Source organism: Myxine glutinosa, chromosome 6, assembly GCF_964187855.1.
Source record: "Myxine glutinosa chromosome 6, kmMyxGlut1.1, whole genome shotgun sequence".
In the NCBI taxonomy this organism is placed as follows: domain Eukaryota; kingdom Metazoa; phylum Chordata; class Myxini; order Myxiniformes; family Myxinidae; genus Myxine; species Myxine glutinosa.
Window position 1 is genome coordinate 38,917,354 of NC_136266.1, and position 17,579 is coordinate 38,934,932.

The 17,579-nt window shown below is 44.1% G+C and overlaps 1 protein-coding gene across 30 annotated transcripts in view; it reads right to left on the minus strand.

Moving 5' to 3' along the window:
• LOC137429699 (transcription factor 12-like) overlaps positions 1–17,579 on the minus strand; it is a 386,392-nt gene that overhangs the window by 173,733 nt on the left and 195,080 nt on the right. For all 30 annotated transcript variants that reach the window (XM_078779753.1, XM_078779765.1, XM_078779766.1 and 27 more), the window contains one exon: positions 3,177–3,241. In XM_078779753.1, coding sequence (XP_078635879.1) covers positions 3,177–3,241 — 65 coding nt within the window. The remainder of the gene's footprint in view (positions 1–3,176; positions 3,242–17,579) is intronic.

The following is a 17,579-nucleotide window of genomic DNA, read 5'->3' on the forward strand; positions in this document are numbered from 1 at the left end:
AAACTGCCACCTGCACTCTTGACCCCATCCCCTCCAGCTTTGTCAAGGCCTCCCTTCCTGCTCTCTCTCCACTTATCATTGCAACAATAAACTCCTCCCTGTCTACAGGCATCGTCCCACCGTCCCTCAAAATTGTTGCTGTTACCCCCATTCTGAAAAAACCTGGACTAAACCCTGACACCCTAAATAACTTCAGACCCATCTCCAACCTACCCTTTCTGTCAAAAGTTTTGGAACGCGCTGTAGCCACTCAACTCAAACATCACCTCTCTGCCAATAACCTGTATGAAACATTCCAATCCGGATTCCGCTCCAACCACAGTACTGAAACTGCTCTCCTCAAAATCACCAACGACCTTCTCCTCTCCTCTGACGCTGGCAACCTCAACATTCTCATCCTCCTCGACCTCAGCGCCGCCTTTGACACCATCGATCACACCATCCTCCTCACCCGACTTGAAACCACCTTTAACATTACCGGCACTGCCCTCTCTTGGATTAAATCATACCTCTCTGACAGACGCCAGTTCATCTCCATCAACAACTGCAAATCCCCCACTGCTCCCCTCCCCCAAGGTGTCCCCCAATGTTCAGTTCTTGGCCCCCTCCTCTTCATCCTTTACCTGTCCCCCCTCGGTCACTTAAAGCCCTCCATAACCTGGCCCCATCCTACCTGACTGACCTCCTCTCCAGACACACTCCCACCCGCAACCTCCGCTCTGCTGGTACCAACCTCCTGACCCCCCTCATCCGGACCAAATTCAGATCCTGGGGGGACAGGGCCTTCTCCATCGCTGCTCCCACCCTCTGGAACTCACTACCTCACACCATCAGAGACTCCTCCTCACTCACCACATTCAAAACATCACTCAAGACCCACCTGTTCAACACTGCATTCAACATTTAACCCACAGCATCTAACCCCTGACTATCTCCTCTCCTTCTCCCTCCTTTGTGCTTTGAATATTTCCCTATTGATTCTTCTTTTTTTGCAATTGTTTTTATGTTTTGCAATGCATTATGTTTTGCACTCTGTCAAAGCGTCTTTGGGCTTCCTGAAAAGCGCTATATAAAATAAATGCATTATTATTGTTATTATTATTATTATTATATCACCTTTATCTATCAATATTGTTGAAATGAAGATCAAATAGCTGTATGTTGAAATATGTTGAAAAAGTCAAAACTTTACATGGGGTGTACTTACTTTTTCACGTGACTGTACATCGCAAAAACGCCAGTGTTCGTGTGTACAATTTACGCACACGCTTTACATCTAACATGCGATAAGCTCAATAGTTTCTTCACCTGAATCAAATTTCAAAGTTTTAACTCTGGAATTGACCTTATCAGCAGTTCCAACTATTAAAAATGTGTTTATTTGTCCAATTCAGACATAATTGAACACTCCAGGCCTCTCAACAGTTAAGTTGGAGTGCTTGCTTGAGTGCTTAACCCACGTAGCGAGTGCTCTACAAGCAGCTTGGTAATGGAAAACCCTGCTGTTCACCATTCTCTTACCTTTACAACAACAACAACAGGCATTTTAAGGCCATTTTCCCTGCCAGAGCAGGGGTTAGCCCTTTCCTGGTGTTGGCTTAGCATTTAGGTTCTCTTACCTCTCTTACCTTTCATTTGCTTTATTTGTTTTTTTACTTTGACGATTATACATGACTTTGATGCTCAACTTTAAATGCTATTCTTATGTCCCTGAAGTTAGGGCACGTTTCACTTTACCCGTTTCCCGATTCAAAGTGTGGATTGTACCATTACAAAAAAGTGGGGTGCTTAAAGCCTCAATACTGCACTACACAACAGTATTATTTGCAAAATAATAATAATTGTATATGCATCAGGTAAATGAGGAGAGAGGGGAAGGAGTGGAGTGTGAGGACCTCCCCTCTTCTTGCGCTGCCTTCTCCTCCTCTCTCCTCACGCTGCCTTCCCTTCTCTGCTCATGCTGCCTTCCATTCCCCACCCCACTCTTCACTCTGCCTTCAGCTCCCCTCCCCTTACACTGCCTTTGCTTCCCCTCCCCTCAAACTGCTTTCCCCAACCCCCACGCTGCTTTGCTTCCCACTCTCCACACACTGCCTTCCACCTCCCTTCACACTGCCTTCCCCTCTCCTCCACCATTCCCACCCCATCCCCTTCGCCCCTCCCCTACTCTCCTTCCCCGCCCCTCCCCTCCCACCCCTTCCACTTCCCCAACCACCAAAAGTGACTCTGCGTTACCCGGCCATGCCGGATACCTTTGCTAGTGCATAAATAAACTTCCAATCCTTAAGTAAAATCCCATATCCCTCTCCTTTGCAATTCATTTGCAACAAATAATCTGCTGTGAGTGCATCGTTGGCAGAATATGGTTTACGCAAAGTTGTCATAACTGAGCTAAAAGTAGCGTTCAATGCTATCGTCATGAACAAGGGAAGAGGCTTTTCCTTGCACTCAATTATGTTGCAATCATTTGTACTCCATTGAGCATTCAAAAGGTTCTTCAAATGAGACACTCACAACAGTCCGAGACGCCGAAAAAGATAAGTATATCGTGAGGCATATTTATAAATAATTTATTTACATAAATTTTACTAATCACAATCAATCGCTTACGTATTGTAAAATGAAAAATAAAGTATTCGCGTGTCTTGGAATATTGTGATTATCTCGCTCATTGAATGTTTTGAATGCCCTCTCCTCCCCCCGCAACCCACATTGTAAGGACATTTAGTGTGAGCTGAAGCTGGAGAGAAAAAGAAAGGAAGGATGTTGGTGTATTTGAGGTCAAACTCGAGAGCCAGAAAGAGCTTGACAACACAACACAGTAATTTGAGCCTGGGGTTAAACTTTACAGACCATTAGCATGCTATTGTGCTTTTACAGCACCGTTTTCAGACAAACACAATCGATGCACACCAGCACAGTCATTCTGAGACATTGCTTCCCCCACTCCCCACAACAGCCCTACCCATACCCCAAAAGCTCTCTCTCCTAAGCCAAAATGCAGAAAAAGTGGCTTTGCAGGAATATTTACGAGTCATGAAAACAGCAGAGATGATGCGCACAGTAAAGTATGAAACAACGTGTCGCTCCAAACTAACCGCAAACTTGAACAGTTGGACAAACGGCAAGGCAACGATTCGAGACATCGTAAGTGGCGAGAGGGTCATCTCACTAACCTGATGAGAGCTGGAAGCACCCGCTTCCCTAGTGTACTGGAACGAGTCTTGCTCGGACGTCTTGCCTGCAATAGGTAAAAAAGGCATATTGGCATGAGAGTCACGTGGTGCCGACACAGCACAAACAGGGCGCTCATAGTTTCACATCAAAATCCAAAGTGTAACAACGACAATGAAACACCAGCGGGGGTTTGCAGTGCTCACCGTCACAGTACTATGACAACCCAAGCAGCCACATGGTTTGAATCAAAACAACTCACTAATACATTTTGATTGTTACAAACTGCAGGCGGAAACAAATGGCAAAGTTTTCAAAACTTGGATGCATTTGGCACATGAAGAAAAATAACATATTCAATTCAAATGCAGGTTCAAGTGCAAATGCATTCAAAATAAAATAATAATAATTTAAAACCCCATCAATCAGAGATGCTTAAAATAATTTTGTCAGCCAACCACCAAGCTTTCCAATATCCCTAGCTGCCCAACCAATGAAAATGTATCGGAGCCAAACACTAAACACGAAAGCCCAGAGAAAAAGGAAAAGTTCCTCTTTCAGTCCAACGAAAAGCTACAAAGATGTCTTTTATATCGTTTATTATGGAGCAAGCCAATTGTGACGTTTAAAGTCGATAACAGTGCAGCACTAACATAAAACAGGTTCTAACTTCATTTCAAAACAATGCACTAGATGCTTTGAGCCCCAATGAAGTCCAGAATGTGACCAATTGGAAGGGGCCATCCCAGAGCATTGCACCTGGCTCTTTGGTCCAGTTAGTCAGCAAATGCTCTTGCTGGAGCCAAAAACATCATTCGTCTGGTGGATGATGGAGGAGGAAGGCGTGGGAGGTTAGGAAGGAAAGGAGGGAAGTTGGAGGTGCAAGGGGGGGGAGGTAGGAGTGGAGAAGCAATGGCTCAAGCCAGGAATGTTTTGAGCAGTGGCAGATTTGCGTAAGTCCATGTGGATCGTCGACGGTAAAACAAGCCTCCAGAATTGAAAACAACAGTCATGATCACATACATGCAAAACAAATGTTCATTAGATCAACTTTTCATTCTTCAAGCCTTAATAGCAAAAGGTGGCTCTTTGATCTCACAGTACAATTGCAATTTAAATGCGGATTACGCGACGAAGTCCCCGAGTAACACAAAGTTGCGAACCTACAAATTTATTCAATTGTAACAATGAACGGATAAAGTTCATCCATTTTGTTTCAATCTCATCAAGATAGCCATTTAAAAAAACAACTGCATACACACAAAGCTGTCTGTCAGCTGAAGGTTGCAACACGGTGAGAAGGATCTTTACAAGACAAAGGAGTCAATTTCTTGTCTAAACTAACAGGGCAAGCAGCAGACCAAGAGATCACTTCTTCTTGGTTGACCAAAAGTCCACATGGCTGCAAGTAGCATCAATCGCTGAGGGTGCAGCTGTGCCGCTGATGCAAGGCCCTCTTATAGGTTAGAGCAGGAATTCAAAATTTGGCCAGCATGCCGAAGATAGATCACCTACTCATCACGATAGACATCACGATAGATCTTTAACGTCCACCAACTCATGCGACACCCAGTTTAATGTATATTCGAGGGACGGCACACACATTGATGAATCACCCTGCCTGCGAGACACCAGCTTGACAGTTTGCAGTTGGGCTGAGATTCAAACCCAGGATGGCTCAGAGGCGAGAGTGCGTACCCCTAGGCCAGGTATGGGCAACCTTTTCTGAGTCACGGGCCATACTAAGATTTTGGTATGCTCCTCCTCCGGACCTCATTCCCGAGAATGACCCCCCCAGCCATCAAAATAAAGTGCCAAAATAATGTTATCTCTGTGCATTAGCAGGTGTGGTAGATACAATGGACAACACCCTGCAGTTCAAGAGGCACCAATAATATTTTCCTGAACTTTAGCACATCAGCAAATAATTTACAGAGGAAAACAGAAAATTTTAACCAATTTCAACCAAAAGTGCAAGCTTCAACTCGCAGTGCTTCAGAAAGCGGATAAAAAATTGAGATGCAGTCATCGTCAGGAATGGTGACTAATATGTGACAGAATATGCGAGTCCAAGCAGAGCCTTCCAAGTTCAGGAAGTCCATCTCTAATTGAGTTTAGTGGGATACCTGAGTTTAGATGCATTTCATGAGCCATTCAAGACTTTGAGAGATGTCTGATGTTGTGACTCAGCCTCAGGCAACTCTCCATATGGTCATTTGTGAGCCTGGACCTGAGGCTGGACTTCCTGAACTTCATTCGCGAGAAGAACTGCTCACATGCACAAGTGCTGCCGAAAAGCGAAATCTTCTTCAGTGTAAATGCCATTAGGCTTGAACATTTGTCCCTTGGGAAGTATTTGCTATAAAACTCCTGAATCTGAATGTCTTGAAACGTCAAATTCAGATCAAGGTCCTCTTCAGCTCCATCTGCACACGAGCTCAAGCTCCTTCAACATCAACATGGAATGGTGCAGAGGAGGAGATCCTCAGGCTGGTTTCTTTTCTTTTGAAATCAGCAAAATGGGATCGGAATTATTGGGTCAAGCCATCAAGCTCAGTAGCAAATCTGTTTCCTTTGTGTGGAAGTCCGTTCCCAAGGTCTTTGAGTATGTTTGGGAAGTGAAAAAAAAAGTCACTAAGCAAAAAAGTTTTTTTGGTCACTCAAAAAAATAAAAAAAAAAGTGAGGAATCTAGTAGAACATGTCTTTCAATCCTGACAAATCTCACACTCTTACGATGTCTCTCCGAAAAGACCGACTGGACAACCCTCCCATCCACTTCCTGAATAATCCTCTCCAAGAAGTTCTGTCACTCAAGCTTTTGGGTCTCACTATCTGCCATGATCTTTCCTGGGAAAACCACATTTCAAATCTGGCCTCCAAAGCCAGTCGCCGACTGGGCATCCTCCGTCGTGCGAAGTCCTTCCTTGGCACACCTGAGCTCCTCACCACATACAAGGCTTTCATCCGCAGATCAATGGAATACTGCTCTCCCCTCTGGGCTGGTGCTCCTGCCTCACACCTAGCTCGTCTTCACGCTGTTGAAACCAAAGCATTCAGAATCATTGGAATCTCCCACGATGAAGCTAACTCCAAGGGCCTCTCACTCACTCACCGCAGGCAGGTTGGTGGTCTTTCCGTCTTTAACCGACTCTTATCCGGCCTTGCTCCCCCAGCTCTCTCTGTGCTCTGTCCCCCAAATATTCCTACAGGTCGCACAAGATCTGCCTGCAACCCTCTTATGGTTAAACTGCCAAAATCAAGACTCTCTGCTCACCTTCACTCCTTCATTCCTCTTTTCTCCCGCCTCTGGAACAAACTCCCTCACTCTCTTCAATCCCACTCCACCCTCCAGGTCTTTAAAACAGCTGTTCACCACCATCTCTTATCTTCCCCCATCCAAAACCTTGATCTTTTCTATCCCCGCTAATTTCACCCCAATTCCACTTTTTTGAAATACCAACTTCTGTCCTGGAAGTCCTTGGTGTCCTTGTGTTTTATACTTCTCCCACCCCCCCCCCCCTCTCCTTCCCACGCCTCCTCCCCCCAAGCCCTCTCCCTCCCACACATCTCCCTGCTCTTAAATGTTGTGTGCTCTCAAGTGTCTGTGTGCTTCCCCTTCTCTCGTCTTCCGCTCCCTATTTTTATATATTTTGTTTGTCTGGTTGATTTGTTTGTGAAGTAAATGTCAGCTCTTTCACGAGCCTCGATTCAAATTACAAAAAAAGAAAGAAAAAAAAGTGAGATGCATCGTCTCACCATAGCTGTGTTTGCCACAACCACAGTTTGTTTTGAAAAGGTTTTATGTGGTTGTACAACTCGTGAATCAGTTGTTCTCTTTTCTGCAACTTGATGATCAGGTCATTGAGATGTGTCGTAATGTCGACGAGGAATGACAAATCGGCTCGCCACTCTTCATATTGTCATAGGTTGAAACTTCATCCCTGAAATCGTAAAATTCATTCAACATTTTACTGAACTGAGGCAGTGTATGTCAGAATGATATTTGAGATGTTCCTCGTTCAAATCCAGGTCATCAGAAAATCCCAGAACTGGCGATGATTCAAAGCCCGAGGCTTGATAAAATTGATGCAGATAACGACTGGGCCGCTAACAAGCTTGAAATCAAGTGCCTTGTTGCAGTGGTTCTCCTGGTGTATAACACAGTGGAAGGCATAAGTTATTCGGGATCCAAGCCATGATCAGTGATCTCTGCTTTAATCCGTGCAACTAGGTCGGTGTTACAGAGCCTACCATGGCCTTCGCCCCGTCAGTCGAAATACCACTCAATTTCTCCCACTTGAGCTCGAAGCAGTCAAATGCAGCTTTCACCTCTGAGAAAAGACCTTCGCCCTTTGACATCCCTTTCACTGATTGAAGGGCTAGTAGCTCCTTTATGACAACAAAATCATCATTGTCTCCTTGGATGAAGATGGCCAGTTGGGCTGTATTATTTTTATCAGTGCTTTTGTCAACAGCGATCAAAAAAACACGGAACTCTGATGCCTCTTTGCCCAATGACCTACTGATGTCATTTGGGATCTCGTCAATTCTACTCGCCACAGTGCGGTAATTTTCTCCACGTCTCTACACTTATCTCCTCCACACTAATACACCATCAGAGTATGGCTTTGACAACTAAGCCAGTTTGTGACACAGAATGTAACTCGTTCGGCCAATATTGTCAGCATCTTCTTCATGTTCATGGACAGCATCTGCTGCCCAAGCAAGTAAAAATAATATACCTCGAGGAAAAGTAAAATAAAACAAGGGAATGGGCGAGGTCTACGAGCGGCAAATTTGATCGGTAGTGATGATGTAAAATGCCGTAATATTATTTCCAAATACTGCTCAATGGAAGGGTTTTGAAAGTGGCAAGAAGGTGATTTGTGTTCTACAGTGTTCAAGGGTATAATTAAATAGAAACAAAATAACGATTTTAAAGATCGTAGAAAAGAAATTCCGGAAGTTTACTGCCGTTGATGTAGTGTCTTACACACCACCTTATTTCACATGCTACTTTAGTTATTCGTGCCTGTTGTTTGTTTCCTTTATGACGTCGCAAGAAACAGTGTTTCCTGTTTGGAATGATTTTCAATTTTGTTTCACTGCCAGGTAGACATACTAAAATTTTTCATCTTATCTAAAGATATCTTCTCTTATTAAAGACAGACTAAAAAAATTATCTTACTCCTCTCTGCGCATGCATGATCGGGCCGTATTCAGAGCCAAAGTACTGCTAAACTACAGGTTTGTTTTAAAATTCACATTCCCATTTGTGCTCAAAATATAACATTCTATTGAAACCAAGTTGTTCCTCGATCATAAAACGATGTGTGTAAACAGAAGGACAGAGAGATAGACAGACAGAAGTGAACCAATTGCTTAACTACGCTTTTCGCTTCACGTGTGCGGGGTCAAAAAAAAAATTATTGATAGTTACCACACAGCGTAAGATGTACACACGACACAACGTAAACAACACAAATCTATTAATTTGCATCAAAAGATTGTCCTGAATGTTTGAGCATGGAGGACAGAAACTGCAGTTAGGTGTATATTTGTCACATTCTGACAAGGACAGTTGAAATGAAAAGGTGAAATGACCTTTGCCCACAGACGCATTAGGTAGGTCATGCATGTGAACATCAGATGGGTTGACCATGTTGTTTGTGTAACACTTTCCAAAATTGCGAAAGTAAAGATTCTAAATAATGTAATAAATCCGTCTGAGATCCCCATTGCAGGTTTCGTAAAGAAAAACAAGGTTGGGATTATGAAGGCCATCTGGTACATTTTAGACATAGACATCATTACAGTAATAGCTATCCCACTTACTATCCACATTAACACCCCGGCCCCCACCTCTTTCCCTTCCCAAACCGTCTTCCTTACACGTTACTGTGTCCACTTTCCTTTTGTTGTACTATTCCCTCTATTCTCGATCTTTCCCTTTCCCTCTCTACCCCTTTTCTTGTTTCTTTCATTCCCTTGGTTAATGAGTAGTTCTGTTATCCCAGTGCCAATGGGTTGCCTTCTTGCCGTCTAGCTCCCTCACTTTTTCATGCGCCTAGACTTTGTCTACAAAAAAAAAAAAAAAGGAACATGCTTCTAGCTGACGAGCTGACTCTCATTCGTTGCATTTTCTCATGTGCATAGCTGTACCATATTCGTTTCCAAATGCACTTCTACATGGAAAGATGATGCACGAAGCAATCTCCAAGCCAATTATCCTGGTTACATAAAACTCCCTTAACCTTAAGGAAAGATTTTCCTTAAGGTATGCTGTAATTCCTTGTTTAAGAATTTCCTGAAGTGTTGTTGCATAAACAACCCTTAAGGACAACGATTTCCTTAGAGTTAAGGAAATCCTTAGGAGCCATTGCTATGCCAGGCAACCAATGAGATCAGAGATAGGAGACGTCCGAGAGCAAGAACACATAATGAACACGTAATTTTAAATGACACTTGTTATATGTTGCATGCGGAACACGTGCTTGCGGATGAAGGAGGAATAAAATGATTCTTGTGTAAAATTCATTCGATTCTCATTGAGCATTTTATTACTTCCGCCACCAAAGGTGGATGGAGGTTATGACCTGTGTTACGTGCTCCTCCCCAACCCCCTGGTCACGGTGTACCTCCGAGCCCCGAGAGGAGTCACGGCAGAAAAATGTGTTATTCTGTATGTCAAAGATCAATGGTGAAGCCACACCAATTGTTACCAACAAACAAATATTGTCTTAAGATCACACAAGAATAACAGTACAACAATAATATGAATCAAAAGTACAATCAATATCCTATGATGGTACCATCAGTTTTGTAATATATAACTCACTGTGCTCCAAGTGAGTGAAACAAGAACATCCCCAATGTCTCTTATTCCCGGCTTCAAGCCAAAGTCGATCCGCTCCAGCGATCGACAGATCAATGTCCAATCGAGACCAGAATCCCATTGGGTTGGCAGTTACAGTCCTGCTGCCACAGCTGTGCAAAGGCGCCCTCCAGGCAACTGGGAAATCACACCCTCGGGTATGGACGTTCCGCGGCTCACAGTCAGCGACCGCAAATTAACCTTCAAGCCACGTTGCAAACACACACACCAGATACGTCTGAATGTGGTGAAAACGCTGAAGGGAAGCAAAGAAACCTTGCGCGACGTGCAAAGCGCGCAAGTCAAAATGGCCGACGGCCCGGTCTCGTGGCGTAACGGCACGACGATGATGACGATGAGTCTCTTCAGAATCCACCGCAAAACCTGACACGCAGGTGAATCTGTCACAGCGATAACAACTCTGTCGCAGGAATCCCTTTCCTAGGAAACCCAAAGTTCACTCGTGACTCTCGTTCGTCAACGTTCGCTCAGACCTCAAAGCAACTATGCTTCTTGTCCGACTCCACTCGCTCCGCCTTCTTCCCTCTTCTTCCTCTTCGTCGTCCGGTTCCCGATCTGGTTTCCGGTCTATTAACTCTAACTTTTTCACCTTTTGAAAACATTTCATAAACAATAAACCTTTTGAAAACAATAATAGTACATGGAATCAAAAATGTTTACAGTGGATGAAAACCACCACAACGGAAGTGACGAATCCATAACACCTGATTGCATAAATCAAAGGCATCTTGAAGGAAAAATGAACGAGTCCCTTAAGCGCCATTTCATGTTAGTGTTGTTCGGAAGTGACGTTGGTTTGCTCGAACGGGCGTTGCGCATGTGCTGTGTGTGTCCCGGGTCGGTTTGCTTGTATCCATCCTGTGGCCTGTGTTGATCGATCACCTTGATGAGTGGTGAGTAAAGCCGATGCATCTATAAAGCCTGAACGTGTTTGGTCGAGTTTTCGCTCGGACTGAAGGAGGAACGTCTAGGTACCGTTGTTGGTGAAGGACATCCTTAAGTTGAGGATGGTTGCATAAACAAATGATCCTAAAGTTTTTCCTCAAATCCTTCCTTGAAGTTAAGGGAACATCTCCCCGCCCTTAACCATGAACCTTTGAGTTTTCAAATGGTGCTCTTCATGGAAATTGGTCACAAAGAAGACGAATATCGTAGCGTGACGTCAGAAACTGATCGAACAATACTTCTGCAATTTTCACTCTTTCATGATATCCAGAATATTTTGCTTGTAGTTTTGTACTCGAATTTCACTTTTATAATTTCACACTTTCACCATTTTCGGAAAATCCGATTCATTTACTTTCATTCATTAAATTCAAACATTTACTGCACAAATTAACACATTTACAATAAAATGTTCAATGAGAATCAAATGAATTTTACAAAAGAATCGTTTTATTTCTCCTTCATCTGCAAGCACATGTTCCCCATGCAAGATAAAACTGGGATGAAGTGGGACAAAGTGGGATGATGAAGTTGGAAAGAGGATTGATGCGCAGAGGAAGAAGTTCAATGAGTGGCAGAAGGCGAAAGGTACGGGTGCAGAAGAGGAAGAGCATAAAAGTTATAAGGCAGCCAAGAAGGCTGCAAAGAAAGAGGTAACAAAGGCACAGGAGGCATCCAGGAAAATGTTCGGAGCACGCTTGGATTTGGAAGAGGGTCAGAGAGCGGTATTCAAGATTGCAAAGCAGATAGCGAAAGAGAGGTGCGATGTGATGGGGGTGAGTTGCTTGAAGGATGAAGTGGGACAAATCGTTGTGGACCCAGATGGAATTAAAGGAAGATGGAAGAGATATATGGAAATGCTGTTGAATGAAGAGAATGAATGGAACGGCAACATAGAGAGTAACCCAGTTTTAGGACCGGCAGAGAAGAAAACTGAGAAGGAAGTTGAGGAAGTGATAAAAGCAATGAAGAGTAGACAAGCGTTACGCCTAGGTCCCCCGTCGGTGAAGTGATGTGAGTTGACAAAGTGGAAGACGCAGAAAACATGAAAGAGTCGATAATATTTGCGAGTGGGTTGGAGACACACCCACACACCAGATTAGAAGTTAGTAGTTCGTTTATTTTTCAAGATTTTTCGCTCACAAGGTTCAGACATATATGGTGGTGGCCATCTTGGATTTTGACATTGCGACCCAATTTTCAATAGCGTTCTTCCTTATGCCTAGATACAGTCGCGCACCAGATTAGAAGTGAGTAGTTGGTTTATTTTTCAAGATATTCCGCTCACAAGGTTCAGACATATATGGTGGCGGCCATTTTGGATTTTGACGTGGCGACCCAATTTTCAATAGCGTTCTTCCTTATGCCTAGATACACCCACACACCAGATTAGAAGTTGGTACTTCGCTTATTTTTCAAGATATTCCGCTCATGGTTCAGACATACATGGTGGCGGCCATCTTGGATTTTGTCGTGGCAACCCACTTTTCAATAGCGTTCTTAATTATGCGTAGATACACCCACCCACACACCAGATTAAAAGTTAGTAGTTCGTTTATTTTTCAAGATATTTCGCTCACCAGGTTCAATGCACGGACGCACACATGGACGGAGGGGGAAACCATCGTCCCCCTTTCGCTCCGTGGTGCGACGGGGGACAAAAAGCGGGATGGCCGACGAGAGTTGTGGGAGATATGTTGAAGGCAGCGGGAAGTTGGGGTGTGAAGAGAATGACAGAGATCTGTAATCTGGTGGTGAAAGAAGGCCGCATTCCAGTGGATTGGGAACCTCGTCCCTCTATACAAGGGGAAAGCTGACCCTCTGGACTGTGGCTCAAACAGAGCGATAAAGTTATTGGAGCATGGAATGAAAGTATTGGAAAGGGTGTTGGACAAGAGGAAAACGAAGAAGGTGAAGATCGACGAAATGCAGTTTGGATTTATGCCAGGAAAAGGAATGACAGACGCGATTTTTATTGTAAGGCAGTTGCAGGAGAAGTACATGGAGAAGAGGAGGCAGTTCTTTCTTGGGTTTGTTGATCTGGAGAAAGCATTCGATAGGGTTCCACACAAAGTAGTAACATGGGCATTGAGAAAGTTAGGAGTGGAGGAATGGTTGATCAGAGTAGTGATGGCAATGTACGAGAGAGCGCGCACAGCTGTAAGGACGAAGGACGGGAACAGTGGTGAGTTGAGGTGAGGGTGGGAGTGCATCAGGGGTCGGAACTAAGTCTACTACTATTGTAGCTGTGATGGAGGTGCTGGCTCCGAACGTAAAGGATGGTTTACCGTGGGAGTTGTTGTATGCAGATGATCTGGTGTTGATTGGGGAGAGTATGGATGGAGTGAAGGAGAAGATGAACAAGTGGAAGGAATGTATGGAGACAAACGGTCTGAAGGTGAATATCGGAAAGACGAAGGTGATGGCAAGTGGTAAAGCATGTGGTGAGGTGGAAAGAACTGGGAAGTGGCCGTGTGCTGTGTGCAGGAAGGGTGTCGGAGTGAACTCCATTCAATGTACAATGTGCGCTGAGTGGGTTCATCAAAAATGTAGTGGTCTGAGAGGGTCATTGACCAGTGTGGCAGCTACATTCAAATGTAAGGTGTGCACAGAGGGAGCTGCAGATGGAGGAAATGTTGAGTTGGATCTTGGAGATGGAGTGAAGCTGGAAGGTGTGAAAACATTTTGCTACCTAGGAGACATGCTGAATGGAGAAGGTGGATCAGACTCAGCAACGGTTGCTAGAGTGAGATGTGCATGGAAGAAGTTTCGAGCATTGAGTTGCGTGCTGACGAGGAGGGGAGTGTCGTTGAAGCTGAAGTTGAAGCTATGTCTTTCAATCCTGACAAATCTCACACTCTTACGATGTCTCTCCGAAAAGACCGACTGGACAACCCTCCCATCCACTTTCTGAATAATCCTCTCCAAGAAGTTCTGTCACTCAAGCTTTTGGGTCTCACTATCTGCCATGATCTTTCCTGGGAAAACCACATTTCAAATCTGGCCTCCAAAGCCAGTCGCCGACTGGGCATCCTCCGTCGTGCGAAGTCCATCCTTGGCACACCTGAGCTCCTCACCACATACAAGGCTTTCATCCGCAGCTCAATGGAATACTGCTCTCCCCTCTGGGCTGGTGCTCCTGCCTCACACCTAGCTCGTCTTCACGCTGTTGACACCAAAGCATTCAGAATCATTGGAATCTCCCGTGAGGAAGCTAACTCCAAGGGCCTCTCACTCACTCACCACAGGCAGGTTGATGGTCTTTCCGTCTTCTACCGACTCCTCTCTGGCCTTGCCCCCCCAGCTCTCTCTGGGCTCTGTCCCGCAAATATTCCTACAGGTCGCACAAGATCTGCCTGCAACCCTCTTACGGTCAAACTGCCAAAATCAAGACTCTCTGCTCACCTTCACTCCTTCATTCCTCTTTTCTCCCACCTCTGGAACAAACTCCCTCACTCTCTTGAATCCCACTCCACCCTCCAGGTCTTTAAAACAGCTGTTCACCACCATCTCTTATCTTCCCCCATCCAAAACCTTGATCTTTTCTACCCCCGCTAATTTCACCCCAATTCTACTTTTTTTAAATACCAACTTCTGTCCTGGAAGTCCTTGGTGTCCTTGTGTTTTATACTTCTCCCTCCCCCCCTCTCCCCCTTCCCACGCCTCCTCCCCCCAAGCCCTCTTCCTTCCACACATCTCCCTGCTCTCAAATGTTGTGTTTGTGTGCTTCCCCTTCTCTCCCCATCTTGTTTTCCGCTCCCTCTTTTTATATATTTTGTTTGTCTGGTTGATTTGTTTGTGAAGTAAATGTTAGCTCTTTCACGAGCCTCGATTCAGTATACAAAAAAAAAAAAAAAAAGGGAAAGGTGTATACTGCATGTGTGAGAAGTGTTATGATTTATGGGAGCGAGACATGGGTAATGAACGTAGAGCAGCAACGAAGGCTGGAAAGGGTGGAAATGTGAATGGTTCGGTGGATGTGTAGGGTATCGTTGAGAGAGAGGAAGACAAATGAGAATTGCGAAAGATGATGGGAATAGAGCCTGTGATGGATGCTATGAAGAGAAACAGGTTGAGATGGTTTGATCATGTGTTGAGGAAGGATGAAAGTGACTGGTTGAGAAGAGTGATGGAAATGAATGTAGAAGGAAGTAAGAGGACTGGGAAGACCGAGAAATACTTGGCTAAAGGTGGTGGAAGAAGAAATGCGGGCAAGGGGGTTAACAAGGTGAGATGTAGAAAATAGGACAAAATGGAGAAGATTGTCATGGGACCTGCAAGGCTAACCCCTGCTCTAGCAGGGAAAATGGCCTTAAAATGCCTGTTGTTGTATGGCAGATGAGTCCAAAGTGAGACAGTTTCTGTTTTGGCATCAATGCTTCGAATATGCATGGTGGTCTCATTACCTCCACCACTGAAGGTGGACAGACGTTATGTTTTCACCTATGTCTGTCCGTTTGTCTCTCTGTTTTGCAAGATATCTCAAAAAGTTGTGGATGGATTCGGAAGAAATGTGATGGACAAGTTGGGTGTGACAAGCAGGGGTGTTGTCCAGCCAGAGCGCACCGGAGCAGCGCTCTGGCACATCAATCCATAGGAGGCGTAGCTTAGCTGCGCCACAGTTAAAAAAGTAAATAATAATAAACATCCACATTCACGATCGGTTGAGTTATTGTGCTTTGTGTGCTTTCATGGCAAAATAATAGGGATCAAACCTTGGATATGTCGATACGTTGGACACTTTGTCTAAGGAACGATATTATGACAATACAGGTCACAGGTAACACAGACACGGATGAATTGCTGAATAAAACAAGGTCCAGAAGCGAGACAAACTTTCCAACCATTTTATATCCAGATTTAATGAACTATCTGATGTTTACAATAAGGATTTACACCCTAGAAGACATGACAGCATGAAAAAAGCTTGGATGCCTACAACTGGTTGAAGTCTGAGTGGATCAGTGATGTGGCTGTTCTTGTGAAGAATGGTTATTAGATTGTATGAGTAAAGGTAGGCCTGTAATACATCAATGACATGGACGCATGTTGGTAGAGCTGATAAGCATGATATTATATATTGTGCATTAACATCATGCTTATTTGCTCTGACATCTCTTCAATACTCTTGAATGTTTATCCGGCCCCAAAGCTTTATCTTCTTTTGCCAATTCCAAAAAAGAACCAACTAAACAAATAATGCTAGCGGACCAGATACCCAGCTAACGAATATGCAAAGCACAAGGCTGCGAATGTCAAAGCAGATCAGAAAAACGGTAAATACGCCCGCGGAAAACCACGAATACATGACAAAAAAACCCGCGAATATGCAAAAAAAAACCCTGAAAATACGCAAAGCACAAGGCCCAAATGTAGAAGCAGGTCACATTTTATGAATCGCCAATACACAAATGTCAAATCAATGTCAATGCAAGAACCGCCGTGAATGTCAAATCCGCGTGTGTGTGTGTGTGTGTGTGTGTGTGTGTGTGCTTGTGTTAATCTTTTGTTTATCATGGTAAAATATGTGTACGATATTTCATTTACCACTCATTTTGGGGACTCCAATGGTTCGTGTCATGTTAAAACTTGATGTGATGGTAGATAAGATCTGTTGATGACGTCACGGCCGACACATTTTTACAGGGCTCCTGCACTTCAAAATTTTGCACTGCACCGCTGGTGACAAAGGACGATTTGATTCGATTTTGGTGAAGATCCGGATCCGGATACGAGAATTTTGTAAATAATTCATCACCATTGAGAAATGGGGCCAAAAATGATATGCAGCACGATATTTCAAAAAGTTGTGGACGAGTTATGACAAAACTAGGTGGATGAGTTGGGTGTGTGACAAGAACAAGCCGATTCGATATTGTTCAGTTCTGCATCCAGATCCGGCCTATCATTGGGATACAAAACTTAATTGTTCAGCCTGGCGGTGGTATGTGCTCTGCTGTGTGTCATCCTAGTTTGTTTTGTCACATCTATATCTTTCCAGATCTTTATCAATCCTGTCGTTGCTATTCTCCCCAATGCTAACCGTTAATTAATTTCTTCTCTACATTCTCCATTGTCTTCAATGTTAGACCCAGCAAAGATGAAACTTTCCACGATGTCCACATGATCGTCTCTCAAACTCAATAATGTATAAGAAGAAAGAGGAACCACCTTTAGAGGCCATTTTTCCCTGTAGAGCAGGGGTTTTTTTTGTTGTTGTTTGTTTTTTTGTATACAAGATCGAGGCTCGTGAAAGAGCCAACATTAATCACACAAAGAGTCAAACCGACACATAAAACACAAAAATAAAGGGAGCGGTAGACAAGATAGGGAGAGAGGGGGAAGAAAACACACAACATTTGAGAGCAGGGACATCGGGAGAAATGTGGGAGGGGGAGGGCTTGGGGGGAGGTGGAAGAGGTATAAAACATATGAACACTGCAAGGACTTCCAGGAAAGAAGTTGGAATTTCAAAAAAAAGTGTATCTGGGGTGAATTAGCGGGGGAAGAAAAGATCAAGGTTTTGGATGGGGGAAGATAAGAGATGGTGGTGTACAGCTGTTT